Source organism: Porites lutea, chromosome 14 (assembly GCF_958299795.1).
Source record: "Porites lutea chromosome 14, jaPorLute2.1, whole genome shotgun sequence".
NCBI classification, from domain to species: Eukaryota; Metazoa; Cnidaria; class Anthozoa; order Scleractinia; family Poritidae; genus Porites; species Porites lutea.
The window spans coordinates 4,086,188-4,107,193 of NC_133214.1; the positions used below are offsets into that span (position 1 = coordinate 4,086,188).

At 39.1% G+C, this 21,006-nt stretch overlaps 2 protein-coding genes across 2 annotated transcripts; one reads left to right on the forward strand and one right to left on the reverse strand.

Moving 5' to 3' along the window:
• The first annotated feature begins 3,662 nt into the window (after positions 1 to 3,662).
• On the forward strand, positions 3,663 to 16,787 carry LOC140923879 (anion exchange protein 3-like). Its single transcript, XM_073373898.1, has 13 exons — positions 3,663 to 4,023; positions 4,769 to 4,878; positions 5,341 to 5,515; positions 6,410 to 6,705; positions 7,859 to 8,137; positions 8,554 to 8,731; positions 9,106 to 9,455; positions 10,330 to 10,524; positions 11,756 to 11,929; positions 12,670 to 13,192; positions 14,578 to 14,747; positions 15,664 to 15,834; positions 16,375 to 16,787. The coding sequence occupies exons 1-13, from the start codon at positions 3,732 to 3,734 to the stop codon at positions 16,420 to 16,422; spliced, it is 2,961 nt and encodes a 986-aa protein (XP_073229999.1). The 5' UTR covers positions 3,663 to 3,731; the 3' UTR covers positions 16,423 to 16,787.
• A 1,534-nt stretch (positions 16,788 to 18,321) lies between these two features.
• Positions 18,322 to 20,971, reverse strand: LOC140923889 (uncharacterized). Its single transcript, XM_073373908.1, has 3 exons — positions 20,784 to 20,971; positions 20,157 to 20,486; positions 18,322 to 18,684 (listed from the first exon to the last, which is right to left on the reverse strand). Exons 1-3 carry the CDS (start codon positions 20,877 to 20,879, stop codon positions 18,652 to 18,654), a joined length of 459 nt encoding a protein of 152 aa, XP_073230009.1. The 5' UTR covers positions 20,880 to 20,971; the 3' UTR covers positions 18,322 to 18,651.
• Positions 20,972 to 21,006: the final 35 nt, after the last annotated feature.

Sequence of the window (21,006 nt, forward strand, 5' to 3'; positions counted from 1 at the left end):
GCTTTTGAGAAAAGAGTTCAATATCAAGGAAAAGATGTCTCCAGTTTGAGAAAAGTATGATGAAAGGCATCAGAAGTTTGCATGAATTTTAGAATAGAGTTTATTTCCCAAGAATTGTACTGGTGGTCTATCTGAGTGTTTTTGTAAGAAAAGTGTGATTTAAAATTTCAGTTTTTAAAAATATTTTGGTTGAGATCTTTGCATATTGTACATGTTTCAAAATATGTTTACTAGTCTCGTGCAAGTTGCTATAATTTCATTTTCATCGTGGTTTCAGAAAAGTCATTTTGACATGTCATGCTATAGTCATCTATAAATGGACTTACAGTTTCTTGGCAAAAAAATATTCTATGATCTTGTCTTTCCGGTTTTGCTCTTGCTTTTTGTTGAAACAGGAAAAATATGGCACTGAGATCAAACAATTTTGTACAAGTTATGGACCTGGTAATTTAAAAAATTGAGCTTAAACTTTAAATTAAATTGACTTCTTTCACTGTCATGTCCATTCGTAGAATGATGTAATCCTTCTGTTTACACTTGAATACTTGTTCTTCTCAATGAAATCATGGTGTAATATAATTTGAATTAATTACTGACCATTTTCTGAACTGTCGAGTAAAAATGGCTGCTGTACAATATTTTCATTTCCTGTGACATAATGAAAACTTCACCACTGATTTGAGGGAGTTACTAAATAAAAGTTGAGTTGTGAATTTTTGATGATTTAGTATCTACCGTGTATTTAGTTTTGTTTATTTTGTATGCCATTTCTGTGAAAATGGGATTTAACCTCAAACAGGTTTTTAATGTAAACAGGTTTGCTGAAACTGTTAACTTCCAAAACAAATTTAAAGCAATGTTTAAGGCAGTCTTTGATTTCTGAAATGTATTGTCATACACTGTAGACAAAAGCAACATTTAACCAACATCTGTTTCAGGGCCCTGAGAAATATTGAACTTTCAATGGTGTCATGAGTGCAATATTATTTTGATCCTTCAGACTTCTCCTTCTGTTCACTCTTCAATACTTTTTTTCCTGTGATAAATTTTAAGTTGTATCAGTCAAAAGGGAAAAATTGGTATGATGTAAAATGACGTCAGGCTATATTTGATGTATATTTTATTGAGATGGTAGGTGCCTCTGAAATCGTCAGAAACGTTTGAAAGGTCATAAGTGAGAAACATAACCTGTAACACTGATATTGACCAAACATCGGCAGTTTTTAGAGGAGTTTTTGTGTAAACAAAATTTTAAGTTCTTTTTTCCCCTCTCCAATGTTTTTTGTGATCCTTATTTTTTTTTTTAGTTAACTTATTTAAAGCCATTTTTGTTTGAAATAACAGGTGATTGTCTCTTAGTCATCAAATTGAATGTTTTGATATTATATCCCACACATTAACAAGCAATTCACTTTCCATTCACTTGTGGTTTTCTTAATCATGTACGTAATTATTTTTAACAGTCTAGAAAATTCAATAAACTGCTGATATGATTGTAGTGAAATTGCTTGTAGTTCAAATCAAATAAAAGGTGATTTAGTTGTGATTAATGATTGTGAAGATTACTGCTATGCCTGAAAAGAAAAGTATATTAAATTGATATTATAAAATAATATTTTATAGAAATGCATTTTAAGGCTTTTTTCTGGCATTTTTGTGAATGCATTCTTCTCCATTTTCTTATATACTGTAGAAAGAAAGTTTTACACTTAACTGGCTGATTATTAAAATGCATTAATAGTACTTGACATTAGTTAAAAAATTATAAATTTTTGCTCTAATGTAATTTTTGCTTGACCTTATCACTGGTGTGAAGTTCAAGATTGTGTGATGACATGCTGTGTGTCTGAAGCAACTTTTAATAGGAAGTAATGACATCTTTTTTTTTCTATTGTCTATTGACAATAATTAAAAGTATTGCCTTTAGTCATTAAAATGCCATGTAATTGTGATAAAGCGTCCAGTCACAGACACAAACTGCACATTGACAATGCTTAGCAGTGCATATCTTGCTTAAAACCAACCTTGTATTGTGTTTCAAGGTTAGCCTTAAAATAATTATATTGAAACTACTTTTTTTTTTTCTGGAGTCAGGAAATGTTGATGAAAAATCATGATGGTAGATGATCTTGAAAAGTTTTTGGAACCCGTAGCATCACGTAGTCACATTGTTATTTTGCATTTCTCTCTGGGCAGTATTCTGTAAGAATCTGATTTGTGAGTGATCTTTGAACTAAAGCCAGACACTTATTGAGAAGCTGGTGAAATATAGCTTATTATTCATATCGCTTCTAAGGTGAGCAGAGTATGCAAGTGCACACATTGTAGCAATAAACTCCTATGATGCCTACAGTACATACTAGTCTGTTTAAAGCCGTTATCAATATTCATCAGAGAAATTTATTTTACACAACTGGAGGCATAGATGTGGTAATCTTCTGCTAGATTTAGAAAAGAGACAGAAAAAAAGCACTGTATATTTTGTCCACGTGTTTTGCTTAAGCATGCACTTGAGCCTCAACTCTTAATTGCCATAAGATGACATCGGCAGCATTCTTTTGTGTGCAAGAATTTATTTTCTCATGGTTATATTAGGGCAAACTGACAGGATTGTACAGAATTATTTAATTTGCTGTTTTACAGCAGACTTTTTTCGACCCCTAGAGAGAAGGTACTGTACAGTCAGTTGTTAATTATTTCAATTTTCTTGTCAAAAATTTATTGTTAACGTTGTTAAGATTTTGGAATCGCCTTAGATTTTGCTGTACAAATTTTTCTGAAACGTAAACGTTGACTAGTTGGTTATCTCTTCTAGAAAAGAGCAGCAGTTTCTTGTATAATAGATTATAGACGAAAAAGTTGTTAAAACTTTGCAGTGCAGAGAAAAAAAAACTTTAATTAATTCAACCCTTTTCCAATAACTGTAAGAATGTGATTGTAGCGTAAAATAATGTCATATTTTTTCACTTTTGTCTAGTCTATAATGAGCACGCCTTTAATTCAAAATCAAGAGAGTTATAGTGCTTTCATATTAACTTTTACATATAGTTTCTCTACCGGAATAATGTATATATTTTTTTTACCATACTTTAAGCATGTAGTACTATACTAGTAAACATGCTGAATTTGGCTATTTCCAAAATACTGGACATGAATGTTAAAGTAAAAGGTCTGTCTAGTTGTTCTACCATTAATTTCAGCTGAGTAAGCTTTCTAGTTTGTTAAAAATTGGTAATTAAAAATGAAAAGAAAAAAAAGACCTATCTCCACATTTAACCTCCATTTATGTACCGTTAAAGTGCCAGAAGATGTAAAAATATCTTAGGCTGATGTTACTAACTGATTTAGCCGTTATCTTGTTGTGTGTTTGTGTGTCATACCTGTTGACTTTACCTGAACAATCGTGAAATATCTTAGATAAACATGTTCCTTGGTACAACATTTTATTGTCATCTGCATTTTAAAGCATTGTTGTGACGTGTACGGGTTTAGATTGGTAGCCCAAATAAGATTACTAGTAGATTTTTTTGTCTACACTGAGTTATTTATCCATCGTTACAGGCCCAAATATATTTACGGTAGGTTTATTATCTATGATGAGATGTTCATCGGTGTTTACTTTTCTGTTTTAATTCTTTGTATGTTATCAATTTGTTAGGTCGACAGTCAACCACACAAGATAGAATTTTAATATCAGTGATTGCTAAGTCAGCTCCTATAGCTTCTTAAAAATGTCTAAAGGAGACTACAGCTTTGAAGTCCCACCATATGATGGAATCCAGGAGATGCCAACTCGGGAGGAATGTCGTTCCCAAGCAGAAGTTGATTATCCTTCGGATCTGAGCAATGTGTTTCAGCGTGGAAACGTTCGGAGGACCATCCATGAGAGAGAGAAATTTGAAGAGAGAGTGCGGAGGAAATCAGTGACACAGAAAGACATAGAAGCCATCTATGATGGGTTAAAAGGCCGCGATGACAGAAATGTTCTTGGAGATGTAGACCCAATAGAAATTGATGTAACAGGTAAGTGCAAATCATATCTTGAAAGAGAGGGGTATGGTTTTAGCAATTTAGCAAACGATTTTGTAAAACACTTAAGCATAATCGTGTTATATCATTTCTTTTCCTGCTGAAACAATTTTAGAGGTTTGAGCAATTACGGATGAAAAATTGAGATCCATACACATCTCAGGGGCACCCAACGAGAATATAGTTCAAAACCACTTAAACATAGTACTGTTAAACGTATTTTAGTAATTAAACGGTAGTTATAGGTATATTTTTATCCCCTAAAAATTTTTGATCTGTTCGGATTTCCTAGCTGAAAGTCTAGTGATCCGAAAATTATAGGGATCAAAACTTACCTTTGCGAAAATTTCAGCCAGAAAAAAAGGCTCCCCAAAATTCTAGGTGACCTTTTTAGGGTAAAAATCCGTTAAAAATGGGCAATTATACCAATATTTCTTTTTCGGAGAGGCAGACAAGCAAGAAATTTAACAACAAATGTTCCGAAAATTCTAGATCTCGAATCGTCTTCCGAACAGATAATTTCCAAAAATTGTCGTTGGGTGCCCCTAACATCTTAGTGTAGACTTGAGAAAAACTGTTTGGTGCAATATATCTTGTGTAAGATGCAGTGAAACCTTTTTTAAAATCATCAATGGATACCACAGGATCGGAACATCTACTCAGAAGAGACCATCTGCGGTCCGATTCTTATAACCAACCTTGGTTGGTTGACTGTAATTATTTTGATTGTTTGTTTTAGGGGGACCGAAGACTCCTGTGTCTTCACGGAAGGTATCAGGAATGCAGACTCTATTAAGGACCACAAATATAAATTCTACCATACAGAGATATGATCGCCAACCTCATGAGGTATATGCATGTCGTTGAGTTCTTACTTAACTAATTTGCTCCTGGAACTTTTACCAAAAAAGGCCTTTTCAGTGAAGTTTACTCAAACCGTTTTTTGGCCACCATCTGGCAAAAACGAACGAAAGCTGCCCAAATAGTGTTCATGGTCTTCTGTTCTTGAGGCTAAATATCAGCTATCCACAAAGTTTAGGCACGTGCAGAAAGCAAAATGTTGAGTTTGGGGGTTTAAAAGTGACACAGCAGTTTCGACTTTACCTTTAGTTTTTTGTTCCTTTCCTCTTGTAAAAAAATCTTGAAGTTTCCTGTGTGTGCCTAACTGACAAAATATGCAGAAGCGTGCGAGAGGTGCTAAGTCGGAGAATAGTATAATAGGAGTTGCGATAAAATATGAAGCTGAGATGTCTGTGTATTGAATTTTGTACGGCCCAGCTTAGAAGTTTAAAAGCTATTTTAACATTGCAGGCGTTTGTTGAGATGAATGAGTTGACCAAGAATGGAGACCAGATGGAGTGGAAGGAGACAGCTCGCTGGATCAAGTTTGAAGAAAATGTTGAGGATTCTAACCGCTGGGGAAAGCCTCACGTAGCTTCACTGACATTTCACAGTTTACTTGACCTTAAAAAGGGACTTGAAAAAGGTAGCATAATGTTTTACGTTACTACAGTCAACTTCCTTTTAACGGGCACTCTGGAGAGACAACCCATGTAGAGTTTGTTGTTGTCGTTCTTTCTTGGACTCCTTATAAGTCCCTTTTGGCTAAAAAAGTTTTTTGTTCCATCGTGTTCACTGAAAAGAACTCTACCGATCTAAGAGAGAAGACAGACTTCAAGTAGTCTGCTTATATAGGTGTTTGCTGGTTTTAGAAGGTGACATACAGTTTGTTGTTCTTGTGTAGCGGTTGCCGTTTGGTCGATTGATTTGTCAATAATAAATGTATGTGCCGGAGGCTGGTACACACTTTGTGATTATTCCGTGAAGGTGCTGGTTGTAAGCGGAGGTTTGGCTGTCATGGATGCTATACCATAAAGCATTTTGGTCCCAGAGATTATGATGGAGTCTGGGAGCGTTTCTAACTTTTGAGTCTATGGATGAAATCCTATAGTGAGACCATTCAAATGAAAGCTACTGAGCAGTACTTTGCTGTGGTACTGTTTATTATGCTGTACAAGGTGGTTCCAACTTTTGAGTCTGTGGATGAAATCCTATGGTGTGACCATTCAAATGAAAGCTACTGAGAAGTACTCTCCTGAGGTACTGTTTATTATGCTGTACAAGGTGGTTCTAACTTTTCAGTCTGTGGATGAAATCCTATGATGTGACCATTCAAATGAAAGCTACTGAACAGTACTTACTAGTCAGTACTGAACAGTACTTACTCGCATGGTGCTTTTTCTTTTTCAGCATTTTACAAAATGAAATTTGTAAACTTTATCATATTTTTCGTGGTGAAAGGGTGAACCTGTAAGGCCAGTCTGAGTATTTACGGATCACCCTATGCAACTCAATGAACTCTATTATTTTATCTTTCTAGGCACAGTTCTCCTGGACCTGGAGAAGTCCGACTTACCACACATAGCGAGAGCAGTTGTCGACAACATGGTTCTCACAGATCAACTTAAAGAAGAGGACAGCAACAAGGTGGTGACCGCTCTGCTTCTTCAACACAGGCATCAACACCAGCAGCCTGGCATGTCTAGGCGTTTGTCTTCCAAGAAGAAGAGAAAGATTGGTCTTGGTACAGATAATATCGGATACAATCACAGTACAGAAGTATTCAAGAACGGAATTCAGAATGGAAGCTTGAGTCAAAATGGAATACCTGCAAAGGTTTCTCTACTTTATTTGCATTTAACAATTACATCAAAAGAAAAGAGGCAATAGTTAACAATACTAAAACTTTAAATGGATAATTCTTTGAAAAAGCAAACCAAATCTAATATTTCAGGTGCTTGTCTTCGTATTCAAGATGTTAGTGAACTTATGCAAGAGGAAGGCGACTGGGGTCCGTTTCTCGAAAGGCCCCGGAAACTTTTCGGACCCGAAGGCAAATTTTAAAATCCAAACGTGTCGAATAGCAGCACAGTTCCTAGCCCATAAACTAGTCAATTTTGCTTCGTTAACTGATAGTTTTATTTTGTTATTTTCAAAAGTATTGAAACTTTGATCTTGAATGTAAACGCGGCAAACATAAAGCAGCTTTCCGGGCCTGAAAAGTTACCGGGTGGGGCCTGTTTCTCGAAAGTCCCGGTACCTTTTCGGGCCCGAAAAGCTGTTTTATGTTTAAATTTACCTCCAGGCTCGAAACGTTACCTGGCCTTTCGAGAAACGGGCCCCAAAGAAAGACAGCAAAGCCTGTGTGATCAACCGTGACAGTCATTATTTTTGAAAAATTCCGCGAAATTTCCCCGTCCTTGAAACAAATCTTTTGTAAAAGACCAGAACACAGTAAGGTAAAGCCCTGTCACTTTTCTCACACACAAGATTTTTGCCATCCTCTTCTCACTTAGCCTCCCACCCAGGGGAGCTCGTTTTTCGTCCTTCCCCATAGGAGGGATGAAAAACGGGTTCCCCTAAAGAAGCCTGCGCGGGAGGCTACTTCTCACTTGACGGCTGTGCCACTAGTGCGCCCACAGTAAATAATAAAACTAGTCTATTCTCTCGGTAATGTATTGCACCGTGGCGCGTGTATCGTGATCTGTATTGTATAGTGCAGGGCTCGAAGTTAACTTTTCCAGTAGCCAAATGAGGAGACCACTAGCAAATTCTTTCCCCTTGTTTGGGAGACATGGATGATTGTAACTCGCAAACGTTTGCTAATGGATATTTTTCTCACTCGCAGATTATCAAAATCACTCGCATTTTGCGAGTTTGCGAGCGTTAGTTTCGAGCCCTGTAGTGGAAAAACGTAGCGATGCAGCCCTATTTGGAGGCATATAAATAACTTTAATTTAAATGACAATTTCTTCTTTTGTTTTCAAAGGATCCACATGCGTTAGAAATTGCCCTTGACGAACAAGAATCAGACGTTAAAAGCAGAATCCCCGAGGGAGCAGAGGCGACGACTGTTCTTGTTGGTACATTGGACGAGCTTGATCACTCAGTATTGGCTTTTGTTCGTCTCTCCAAGGGCTGTAACCTGGGCCAGGTCACGGAAGTGTCCATCCCTGTTCGTTTCTTGTTTGTTATGCTGGGCCCAAGCGAATATAAAGAATCATACTATCAGATTGGTCGCTCTATTGCTACGTTAATGTCAGACCAGGTAGGTTGATTGATGAATAGTGAACGCCTCATCCTCTATTAAGACAGACATTGGGGAATAGTTCTTAATAAGTAAATCAGTCAGTCAATCAATAAAGATGTCATTCAATCAATCAATCAATCAATCAGTCATTCAACCAAGTATTTAGTGGTAGCATATCAAAAAAGTGCTGCTTTGTCTATCTCTTCGATCGAGATGTGTTTGCTTGTTAGTTTATAAAGGGTTTTAAGACAGAGATAATCCAACAAATAAATGAAATTCGACGATAAGCACCCGTGTGGACAAAATCCAGACTAACCTTGACCCAATTAACGAAGCAACAACAAAACTTGAAAGATGAGATAGATCTTAAAAATAACCTTCAAAATACTTCACAACACAATTCATGATTTGTCTTACTTTCCATTGCGTTCCAGACTTTTCATGATGTTGCATATGCCGCTGATTCTCGCGAGCAGCTGTTAGGAGCCATTGATGACTTTCTTGAGGACGTTGTGGTGTTGCCACCTGGTAACTGGGATCGTAACGTCTTGTTACCCATCCTTATCGCGCAAAGCAGAGCCATTGCGGTCAGGAGAAAGATGGCTAAAGCAGGTAGGGAAACGGCCGTATGCGGTAGAGTGAACCCATTCATACGACCTGTCTTTTTATGCCCTTTGCAGTTGACTGTGAAAAGTATTTTTGTGATTTTCCATTCTGCTCTTTTGCAATACGCTATATAAATGAAGCCCTTGTTGTGTAACACGTATTACCTTTTGGCCGTTTAGAGTCTCCAGCCACATTTCAGAGTGTACTTGGCAATTTTGATCAAAAAAATTAAAATGAAAACATGATTGTGAAAAATGTCATTGGCTCCATTTTGCAATTGCAATGTGAATTTTGCGATATCAATCGACCTTTCCTGACGTACGAAAATTAGGTTTTATGACAAATTTCGCCTATCCTAACAAGTCTTTTCCTTCCTCCAGCCTCATCTTCACACTCGGAAGGAGACACCGCCCTACAGCGAACAGGCACCTTTTTTGGAGGACTCTTCCAGGACATCAAGCGACGGGGGAAGTTTTACATGAGCGATTTCTATGATGGCTTTAACTTGCACAGTCTGCTTGCGTCTCTTTTCCTTTACTTCGCCTTATTTGCCACAAATATTGCCTTTGGTGGTCTTCTTGAAAGCAAGACGGAGAAGTTTTTGGGGGTGACAGAAGTTATTATTTCTGCTAGTGTTTGTAGCATTATTTTAGGGCTTTTTGCGGGGCAACCGATGATGATTATTGGAGCCACGGGTCCTATGCTGGTCTTTGAGCAGAGCATTTACGATGTAAGTGTACAGCTTCTTAGTTGTATACCAGTATTACAGTAGAAACCCGGTAACTCAAACTCTGAAGGGAAACGAAAAACAGGTCGAGTTAACGGGGAATTCGAGTTATCGGGGTAAATTTCAGTGAAATTTGGATCAAGGGGAAGGAAATTTAGTTCTAGTTATCCGAGGTTCTGCTGCACTCTAATCCAAGTGCAGTAACCCTCTCTCTTTACCCTCCCCTCCCATCTACCAACCTATCGTTAGTTTGCTTCGAACAAGTTGTCGACACAAACTTTGGCTGAAACACTGACGCGAAATTTTTTAATCGCGTAGTGTACCTAAGCAAAAGTAGAGAAATCGTGCATTCACCTTTGTGAAATAGAGCTTTATTTCTATTTTGCCCAGAAAGGGAAGATAAGTCTTTGCCAGCCCTGACAAATGGGTCATTTTTAGAATTTCTGATTAATGAGTCGTAGATAGTGAATCACCGAAACTAAAGCACTTTTCCGGCAAATCAAAATACTCGTAGAAATCTAAATAAACCAATCATAGCTCGCAGTGTACACATAGAGCTGGTGTGGCTGGCCAAGCGCGGGAAATCACACGTAAGCGCGTGACGGTGACGTCACACAATGACGCAAGCAATGTTTTAAAATACTCGTAGAAATCCAAATAAATCAAGCAGATCTCGAAGTGTATTCATGAAACTGGTTTGGCTGGCCAAGCACGGGAAAAGCGCAGGCAAGCAAGTGACTGCTTTAAAGAAAGTGGCGCTGGGTTGTTTAGCCAATGACAAAGATGAAACTTAACAATGCGAAACCAAACAATTTTTGAGTAAATTCCTAACGATACTGATTTCAAAACCGCTCTATTTTTTTTTACCGCATTTCAGTTTTGTAAGCAGTTTGATGTAGAGTTCCTGACATGGCGATGTTGGATTGGGTTCTGGGTTATGATAATTCTGTTTGGTGTCGTGGCCTTGGAAGGGTGCTTCTTGATCAAGTACTTCACTCGCTTTACAGAGGACATTTTCGAGCTTCTCATATCTGCAATCTTTATCTATGAGCCAATCGCACTGCTGTATAAGGTGAGTATTCTTTTCTTGGTGTACTTGGTTTATTGTAGATGTGTGTATCTTTGGTGGGGCAAGTCAGGGCTCAAAAAAAGTCACGGACAAGCAGATTTTCTTCCGGGGCAAGTAACTTTTAAATTTACATGCCCAATGATCAAGGGTCTAAGCAAGTCATCTTCTAACTAAATCGTTAACTGAGAGGAACTTAACTTTTTCTGCCTTTAGGATGGGCGCTTATTCGAGGTGGGCGCTAATTCGAGGTTGGGCGCTTATTCGAGTAAATACGGTTACTGATAAACTTGAGGTCGAAGGTGCGCTCGTTTTGCCCCCCTCTCTCCATGAATGCTCCGTTTTAAGGGTATTTAAGGCTAGTCAAAGCTAAACAGAAAGGAGAGAAGTTGAAACAAGAATGTGATGTCATCTGGGATCGAACTCGGTGCCTCGCGCACCGAAGGCCGCGCACTAACCAATTATTCCACCCTTGCTCCTGTTTCTTTTGGCTCCTCACTAAGCCCCAGCGTGAGAGGCTAGCTTATGTGCGGTGTTCGCTTACGAGAAATTGTCGCACATTAAGGTCTTACTATAGTAAGGAAATTTAAGACGGAATCCATTAGGGCATTGAGTGTTTTCCTTTTTCTAGTAGACAAAAACCTTGTACCAGAGTAATTTAAACAATATCGCATTCTTTTTTACATTTTTCAACAGCTATAGGTGTAATTAGTTATCTGTAGTAACACCAAAGAAAATTTCTTATGAGAACCGGAGAAAATAAAGGTCAAATCTTACAAAATGACATCTTACACATGAAATTGTCAGAATTTTTCCTGTGTTCTCACAATTCTTGTGAAATTTGACATTTATTTTCTCGATAGTCTTTGGTGTTATTACAGATAACTAATTGCATCTATAGCCCTTGAAAAATGTAAAAAAGAATGCGATATTGTTTAAATTATTCTGGTACAAGGTTTTTGTCCACTGAAAGTTAAAATTACTCAATTTCCTAATAGATTCCGTTTAAATTTCCTTACTATAGCAGGACCTTAATGTGCGACAATTTCTCGTAAGCGAACACCGCACATAAGCTAGCCTCTCACGTTGGGGACTTAGAGACGAGTCAAAAAAAACAGGGGCAAGGATGGAATAATTGGTTAGTGCGCGGCCTTCGGTGCGCGAGGCCCCGACTTCGATCCCAGATGACATCACATTCTTGTTTCAACTTATTTTGTTGTTGTTGTTGTGGTTGCAGTTGTTCAAGAAGAATCCTTTGACCCGGCAAGGATCAGATAATGCATCTGGCGCCAATGAAGTGGTGCAAGGGGAACCCAACACAGCTTTGCTTTCCACTATACTAGTCATTGGAACTTTCTTTCTGGCCTACTACATGCACAAGTTTAGGACGAGCCACTTTTTCGGAAAGAGGGTTAGTACGAAAACTGTTTTTTTTTTTTAAATTTGTATGGAACTGTTTTTGTTTATTGTTAACCTGAGATCAGGCCCAATTTGAGCGGTCCTGATACATTCTCTCTAACGGCTACGGTGCCCGCCGGAATGTAATTTTCAAAGCGAAACGAAAATAGAGCCTGATCTCAGGTTAGTTTATTGTGGTCTTCTGTAGAAAAGTCAGTTACTTAAGTTTTAATGACACCGAGGTAGACGCTGTTAAATTAACTAAACCTGTAATCCCATACAGAGCTATTGCTCAGTAGCTCTCATCACTGGTTATACCTAAGAATTTCATCAGGATCAAAAGTTAGAACCAGCTTGAACAGCTTGGCAAGCAGAACCACAAGAATGAACTGCTTAGTAGTTTTTATTTGAAGGGTAACGCCATAGGATTTCATTCACAGACTAAAAGGTAAGAACCACCTTGTACAGCATAATAAACATTACCACAGGAACGTACTTTTCAGTAGCTTTCATTTGAATGGTCAAACCATAGGATTTCATCCACAGACTCAAAAGTTAAAACTACCATGTACAAGACAATAAACAGTACCACTGGAAGCTACTGCGCATGCCAAGTAGCTTTCATTTAGATACACATCTTCGCACGATTTCTTCACAGTATCAAGGGAAATTGCTGCTGCAGTAGTTTTGTGTAGACAGTGACACAGTCATAATTTTCCAACTTGCACTGACTCATTCTTACTGTTTTTCCAGGGCAGACGTATCGTCAGCGACTCCGCTGTTGTAATCGCCATGGTCAGCATGGCTATTCTCGATTTTGTTCTGGGCGACAAAGTCATCACTCAGCATGTCTCCATCGACGACCCGCTGAAAAATGGCTTGCAGCCGACCTATCCCAATAGAGATTGGTTTATCAACCCTGGCGGCATGAAAAAGAGCATGTCGATGCCGTGGATCTTTGCAGCCATTATCCCTGCAGTCTTCGTTGGCATTTTGCTGTTCATGGAGACCGAAATGACCGGCGTTCTCTTGAGCAAGAAGGAGCATAAACTTCACAAGGGGCCAGGTTACAATATGGACCTGGTCGTCGTGGGCGTGTTGGCGTTTGGTTGTTCATTGATGGGATTGCCATGGATGTGCGCTGACACAGTGCGATCGGCTTCTCATGTGAATGCACTTTCCATCTGGAGTACTTCGCATGCGCCTGGTGAGAAACCGCGACTTCTGGAAGTCAAGGAGCAGAGGGTCACTAACATCATCATACACGTTCTCACAGGTATGTGTGGCCCCGGGGGGGGAGTACTGCCGTATATTGGCTATATAGGTATGTGCCCGCTGTGAAGGGTATGGTTTTGAAGCAGTTTGCCCTGGGATAGAGTATCTAAATCAGGGAGTTGGGTATCATTTTCCAGGAAACTGATCAATTGGTTGAAGATTTTAGTCTACACTAGGGAAACCGGGAATTGCCACCCAAAAATAGCAAAAATCAGTTTTATTTTGGCTGGACTGTGCTACTGACCTCAGTAGTTCCTGGAAGTTCCAGGGTCCCAGCGGCACATCCCCCCGCAGATGTGAGGCCGCCACCCAGGGCGTCCTAGCCTGAGAAAACAGCCAACATTTTGCAACCTCACTACTGGCTTCCCCGCGAAATGACGTCCGAGGAACGACTGCAGAAATTCTATACTGATGACGTATAAGTACCCAGATCTGGGTAGTGCTTCTGATTGGTTGAAGGAAATTTCCTACGCGACACGACCAATCAGAAGTACTACCCAGGTCAGGGTAGTAGAAGTGATCCGTCACCAGTTTAGAATTTCTGCGCTCTTTCCTGAAGAGTTTGTTACAGTATTGAAAGAAGACTAACTATCCATGTAAATGTACTGTTGAGAATTCGAGGGTTTTTTTTTTTACAAAACATTCGATGTGGAGTTCAATTTTAAAAAAATCGTTAAGTAAACTGGAAGGCAGAATGGTAAGAAGAAGTATCTTAAAATTTACTCCGTCTGGCAGTCTCGACTTAAAGCTAAGAGTTTTGTTACAAGTGCAGTGTGCTTGTTTTGACTTATCGCACGACTAGACTTCCGGAGATTCCATCGGAATCGATGCTTTCAATGGATCCGATAGACTCCATCGGACGACTTTCAACCCTCCTTAAAGTGTTGTTTAAACTTCCGGTTTCTTCTTATGACTAGACTTCCGGTAACTCAAGTAGACTCTACTGTACTTCCGGTTTCATTTTTCGACTAGACTCCATTGGACTCCAGGGCCCAGGTTTTCAAAGGCCGATTAGCCCTTAACCCGAGGTTAAATTTAACCCTGGTTTCTTTTTCTTATGTTCAAAAGCATTTTCTCGAATAATTTTCTCTATTATTTTTAGAGCTTCCAATCATCAACTTGTAGACAAAAAGAATTAAAACTGAAATGCTTTTTAAGCTTTCAAATCTGAATTCAAATCTCGCACTAACCCTGGGTTATCTTAACCCAGCTTTGAACAACTCGGCCCAGGTTTTGTCCACTGGAATCCAGTTGGGAGCCGATTGGACATGACTGCTGTTTTTATTGTATCTTTCCGTCCTCCAGGTTTCCATGTTCATCTAATGCAATCATCGTAAGAATTAGTGCAGCGTAATTTTCACTATTTTCAATTCCCGTCTGTTTCAGGTCTGTCCATTTTTCTCGCACCTATTATTATACTCATTCCCATTCCGATATTTTTTGGGGTTCTTCTGCATCTTGGTATATTGTCACTCTCTGGACCGCAGATGGTGGAAAGGTTCGTTATGATGTTCATGCCACGCAAACATCATCCTGATGTCGGATACGTTAGAAAGGTAGGAATTTCCGGAACTTTCGGTTTCATCTTATGACTAGACTTCCGGTAACTCAAGTGGACTCGACTGTATTTCCGGTTTCATTTTTTTCCTGATGTATGATACGTTAGAAAGGTACGAATTTTATTGGAATGATCACACCACGGGGTCTTGTGCACAGGGTCAACAGTTCTGTAAAATAAACGTTGTCGCTTTATAAGAATAATTTAAAAATCATTTGGAAGAAAGATTACAACAAGGGAAGCCAATGTAGTTGGAAAGTAAGTATCTGACATGTGCTGTCTCGGTTTGAGATGGAGGAGCTACAATCTGCGACAAAATTGTAGAGAAATTGTACTCAAATAGGGTAACTTCAGAAAACAAAAGAATCCTCAGCCCTCTCCCCTCCCCTTCATTCAAAGTTGTGGTGGGGGGGGGGCGGTGTTTGTTGTCTTCTATCGGTAGCTCGAAAAGCGATACAACATCGCATGGAGGGGATGGGGGGAGGAAAAGCTTTATTTTCCCCTTTTGAAGTTAGTAAAACGTCAGAAAGCCCTCTTAGGACGAAGTGTCTCGACTAATTTTGTCGCCGGTTGTGGTTGCTACATAGACTGAAGTAAAGCGAACTACGCTTTGATCCTGGGGATGGGGGTACTTCAGATGTTGAGCCTATTTCAGACCAAAAAAATTCATATTCTATACCCGTATTCATTTGGAACTGAAATGAGAGATGCGTTCATACACTCTATACCCGATTGTAGCCAGCGTTACTAAAGTGGGCAAAGTCTTTAGCCGTTTTCAGACCGAAACAGGCCAAAAACCGTACCCCTTAATCCCCCAGGGGGAGGAGGCAGCGGCCTTTTATGCTGTTTTTCAGCCGTGCGTCGGCTGCCAGGAAATCCTGATTTTGTTCCTCACAGTATTTTCTCTTCTGCAGGTTCCAACGAAAAAGATTCATCTATACACAATCATTCAAACACTCGCTTGGGCTTTCTTGTTTGGAATCAAGTTGTCACCTCTTGCTCCATCTTTTCCCTTCTTTATCATCTGTCTGATTCCGCTGCGAAAGCTGCTCGGAAAGTTTTACGAAGAGCATGAGCTCGAAGAGGTAAGTTTATGATAGAAAGCGCTTGACGACTTTTTCCGCCTTTGTCCCTCGTTCTGTCGGGGAAAACTAACTATAATTTGTATTGGGTAATTTTGGCAGGCATAGCATTAAACCAGGTTTCAATCCATGTCCATCATCGCCATCTGTTGCAACAGACGATAGGAAACAGTTTCAATGCCTAAATATAATCTTGAATTTCTAAACTGGATCGTTATTTTTGGAATTCAATTGGCGTGAAAATACGTTTTTATAAAGATAACAGATAGTAATAGGGCTTACAGGTCGTTTCGATACAATTGGTTCAGTCAAGATGTAAATAGTTTCACGTACATGTCTAAAGAACGAGAAATACTCAGCCCAAATGTTTTTCTTGTTGTGCAGTTTCACTCACTGCTTGAGTTCGTATTGAAGCGATTCGTCAACTGATTCGTGTCGATACGGTTTCCGTAATGGGTGTCTAAGAGCTTTTTAGACGTCTACGTCCTTAAATTTCACTTAAATAACGTATTTTGATTGTTAAATTCTCTTTTTATCCAACAGCTCGATAATTCAGAGTCGGAAGGTGAAGACAGCGATTTTGAACTGTAATTCTCAAGTCTCCGCGGACTTTCCACAAAGAGTTGCAGTTAGTGGGTTTTGTGCCTTTCGATGCCGGCGCCTGTGATACTTTGAAGAAGCGCCAATTTATCGTTGTTCGGGGCATCATACCGGCTCTCGCTGCAGAATATCCTTACTGTTCTGTAAGGGATACCAGAGAATAAGGGCAAATTTTATACGAAAGCTGTATGTATAGACATGGAGTGAAATTCATAGCTGAGATTATTATTTTTACATAATTATAAAATGACTTGTATGGTTCTTAGCACTTTTCGTTCTTCCGAGTTGATGTATTTTTTGCTGTATTTCTTAAGGTTATCTTGTACTAGAAATAAGAGTTTACGGATAGAGCTTGAAAACGGTTACGTTTTGGCAAGTAAAGAGGAGAATTTTTCGTATTCCTAACACATTTTAGGACATTTTGGCACAGGGTGCGTTTTGCCGTTTACACTCAGATGAGACGGTGGTAGAGTAAAACGACACAAAGACGGGTTGAAAATGCGTCAGTGATATACGCAAAGAAAATAAAAGCGCAAATATAATGGTAAAATACCAACAGGGACATGGCTTCTTCGGTTCGTCCTCGGTAGGGACTTTAAGATTCAACGACGCGGACGGCAACGAGAACGTCAGAAAAAAACAATAGGTTTTGTAAACAAAACAACAACTTTGTACGTGCATCACACTTTTTTGTACATTTCTTCGCCCGTTTTTGCACGACTACGACGCGAAAATGCCTAATTTCGCTTTTTATGGAGGACGTAAACAAGCGACGACGAAATTTTATTTCTCTTTCTGTACTTGGATATGGTCCCAAAGAATTCAATTCCAGGAGGTTCGCCTACATTTGACAAAGTAAGTGAGTAGAAATAATTGCGATTAAGACTGAAAGAACGCAAATTCACTTTTTAAGACGTTCTCATTGCTGTCGCGTCGTTGAATCTTAAAGTCCCCAGTTTAAGATACCACGACGGCGATGGCAACGAAAATGTCGCTTAAAAATTAAATTCGCGTTCTTTTAATCAATATCGCGATTACTCCAACTCATTTACTTTCATTGTCAAATGCAAGCGAACTCTTTTTGAGCCGATTTCCTAAGAACCATAGCGGTGGCTTGTTTACGTCCTCTATAAAACGTGAAATTAGGCATCTTCCTTTCGCAGTCGTGCAGTGACGCCAAAGAAATGTACAAAAAAGCGTGGTGCACGTGCAGAGTTGCGGTTTTGCCTCTTCAACATGTCGCTTTTATGCCGTTCTTGTTTTCGTCGCTGACGTGGCATCTTAGGGCCTGTTTACATGGAGTGGGGGACCCCGGTCTAGTGGGGTTGGTTTCTTTTGTTTTCACGCTGTAGGGGACACAAAACAAAAGAAACCTACCGCGCTAGACCGGGGTCCCCCACTCCATGTAAACAGGGTCTTAAAGTCCATAACACGCGACTCGACGGGTTTTGAAATTCAGGTTAGGGACATACGATCCCCCTCCTCCCTCCCCAAATTTTGCGTGAATCCGCCCGATTGCTCGTGTGTCGGGAGAGTTTGAAATCGGAAACTTAGGTGAGCACTTCTTATCCGAATGAATCTCCTCGAATTTACTGATACGTCTAAACTCTTGTCAATCCGAACATTTTAAATTTAATAAATCCGGAAAAATTCCTCTCTAGTCTGAACGTACCCAAGGTCTGCTTATACTTTCTCTAATGTAAAAAACGTCTAACTTTAAGCCGAGGTTTACATGTTCAAATATTTCAATAAAATAATTTTTGTTTTTTCTAAATTTTACGGGTAGTAAGAGTTGCCCCATGACTACTTCTTGGTGCAGTTAACTTCCCCACCCTCCATTTTTTGCTCATAAAAGAAAACACCTGACTCAATGAACAAGAATGACTCAATAAAGTATTTTATTCAATTTTTTAAACTTTTCTCTTGACAGAAAGATTTGTATGCATGTATGTACATTCCTTCTTGTTACTTTCGCTTTTATTTTCGTATCAATAAACTGTTTCAAAAGAAATAAAAATTTGACCCTGCACACTCTTATAAATAATGATAAAAAAGAAACAAGTTTTTAATAACAAGTTACAACACTTCAAAAATGCATAATTTATGTACATGGTGGTAGAAGAGAACTCTGTGTCGAAAAGATAACTAAGTACATGAAGGAGAACCATGTTTATGAATGTTTAGAACAACAGCATACATGTAGTATATCTCTGTTTGTGGTTAACTGGACAACTGAAGATGACTGATGTGCCCCTGTAAATAGACATAACAGAGTCTGTCAAAGAAGTCTAAAGAACACTCTTAGTAATACAGAATAATCGGACGGAGAGGGAATCGTAGGGCATTGGCCAAGATAATGTGAATTTCACCAAAGACATATTTAGAGGTTGTGATTAAGAGGAAGTCTTATTCCTGAGACATCCCCACATTTTGATCAATTGTTTGAAACATCCTCAAATCCACGCATGACTGCCCGTGCCTCAAAGCAAACAATGCAGAATATTATAATGGAGACTGTTGAATTCTGTCTTGACAACACTAAACAAAAGTTTGCGGGTCTCTTCGGAAACCAACTTGCAATTTATTTCAAGCATTTATTTGTTCTAAAATTAACTTTGGTGGGGGACATATCCCAAGTGCTAGACTGGGTGTTTCCTTGTCTGTCCCACTATTCTCTGTTGCTTTTAGTCAATTGCAGTTGAAATCCTGTAGTGTAACTGAAGCTACTAAGCAGCAGTGTACTTTCTTGTGGTACTGTTTTATTATGCTGTTACCCTGCAAGCAGTGGGAAGATCGAAGGGCCTCTGCTCGCAGGGTAATATACTGTAGAAGGTGGTTCTAACCTTTGAAGCTCTGGATGAAATCCTATGGTGTGACCATTCAAATGAAAGCTACTGAGCAGTACTTTCCCGTGGTACTGTTTATTATGTTGTACAAGGTGGTTCTAACTTTTGAGTCTGTGGATGAAATCCTATGGTGTGACCATTCAAATGAAAGCTACTGAGCAGTACTTTCCTGTGGTACTGGTTATTATGCTGTACAAGGTGGTTCTAACTTTTGAGTCTGTGGATGAAATCCTATGGTGTGACCATTCAAATGAAAGCTACTAAGCAGTACTTTCCTGAAGTACTGTTTCTTATGCGGTACATGGTGGTCTTAACTTTTGAGTCTGTGAATGAAATTCTATGGTGTGAAGGACTTATGAGAATCATCTTCCAGGGCGACCTTGTCCTTTCAAGAGGCATTAAAACATTAAGGGACACCATTGTGTAAAATACTGGAAAAGGTTAATCTCTCACTGAGAGTGGGGCAGGGAACTCCAGGGAAGTAGGATACAGGAAGTTCCTCTCCCCCATTCTTCAGTGAGTGTTATGATTCTCTGGTACAGTCAAACCCTTTTATTACTGTGGACATCAAAGCAACAGATCCTAGTGTGGACATTACTAAAGTGTCTGTATTAGATAGGTAGGGACGCAGGGTGTTCATTAGGCATCTCTGGCTAGCATTCGATAGCCTATGACTATTTTTAATTTAGATGTGGGGTCTCTTTCAATATATTCTCCTGTAACGTTCCACCTTTCTCCTGCTACAAGAATTCTTACTGCAAACCCATGGGATGGTATCAGTGGTATGAAGGTTGGTGTCTTTTGGCGTCAGAGAATTATCCGCAATAAAAACTTATAGCTATGGAGACATTGGATTGTATGTTAATGTCCTTTACTTACTGGTTCTCCTGTCAAACAGCGGGGGCAGGTAGGCAGTGATGAACGATTAGCCATCAACAACTCTCGTTCGCTTTCTGTTGAGGACGGTAGGTGATACTGATGAACATTTGCTGAATCATATGCTAGCTCCATTCCTTGAACCTCATTTACTTGATTTGAATGTTCATGTACTACATTACAGTTTATGTCTATATGAACATTTAAAGTAGGAGGACTTGGATATTGACTATGTTCTGCTAGGGACTGTCTGGAATGTAGCGATCTTTTTTCTGTTTCCTGATTGAGCATATTTTCTGCCTGCCACGAAGAGTTTTCTAGACATGGCCGCTTCTAAAAAACAAATTGACAGTGTTAAAATCAATGTAATCTTTCTATTCACTAAAACATTATTAAAGCTTAAATTAACTTATATTATCATAAGACATTTCAACCTATTTCTCGTGAGTGGCGGAAGCTGAAAAACTGTGGAGTACAAAATTGAACCCTGATTTGGAATTACTTTCCCAACAAACTATTTACAACCCAGATTAACAAAGAACGAACAAAGAAAGAACGAAAACAGCGAAAAGTACGTTAAAACCATTGTTCAGACACGTGCAAAAGAAAAGTAAATTAAATCAAACCCACATTCGTGCGGTGATCAGTACGAGATTCTAGAACAGCCTGTCGCTTTCTCGTCAAGTTACAAGGCTTTACCACGTCCATACAATATTCGATTTCCATGTTGAGTAAGTTTAAGAGAAAAAAATCACAAGGATTTAAATTCTTTGGCGACAGATCTGTTTACAAACCGTCAAAGAAGATCAACTCTCAGTACCCATCGTGCACTTCTGTTGTAAACTTTGTCATC

Excerpts from the sequence above, each read along its gene's own strand:
- LOC140923889 (XM_073373908.1), bottom strand. The coding sequence starts at position 20,879 with ATGGAAATCGAATATTGTATGGACGTGGTAAAGCCTTGTAACTTGACG. Across the intron at positions 20,487-20,783 it reads GTACTGATCACCGCACGAAT|AAGCGGCCATGTCTAGAAAA; the intron begins GTGGGTTTGATT and ends TTTGTTTTTTAG. Across the intron at positions 18,685-20,156 it reads GCTGTTTGACAGGAGAACCA|GGGCACATCAGTCATCTTCA; the intron begins GTAAGTAAAGGA and ends GTCTATTTACAG.
- LOC140923879 (XM_073373898.1), top strand. The coding sequence starts at position 3,732 with ATGTCTAAAGGAGACTACAGCTTTGAAGTCCCACCATATGATGGAATC. Across the intron at positions 6,706-7,858 it reads AAAATGGAATACCTGCAAAG|GATCCACATGCGTTAGAAAT; the intron begins GTTTCTCTACTT and ends TTGTTTTCAAAG. Across the intron at positions 9,456-10,329 it reads TTGAGCAGAGCATTTACGAT|TTTTGTAAGCAGTTTGATGT; the intron begins GTAAGTGTACAG and ends ACCGCATTTCAG.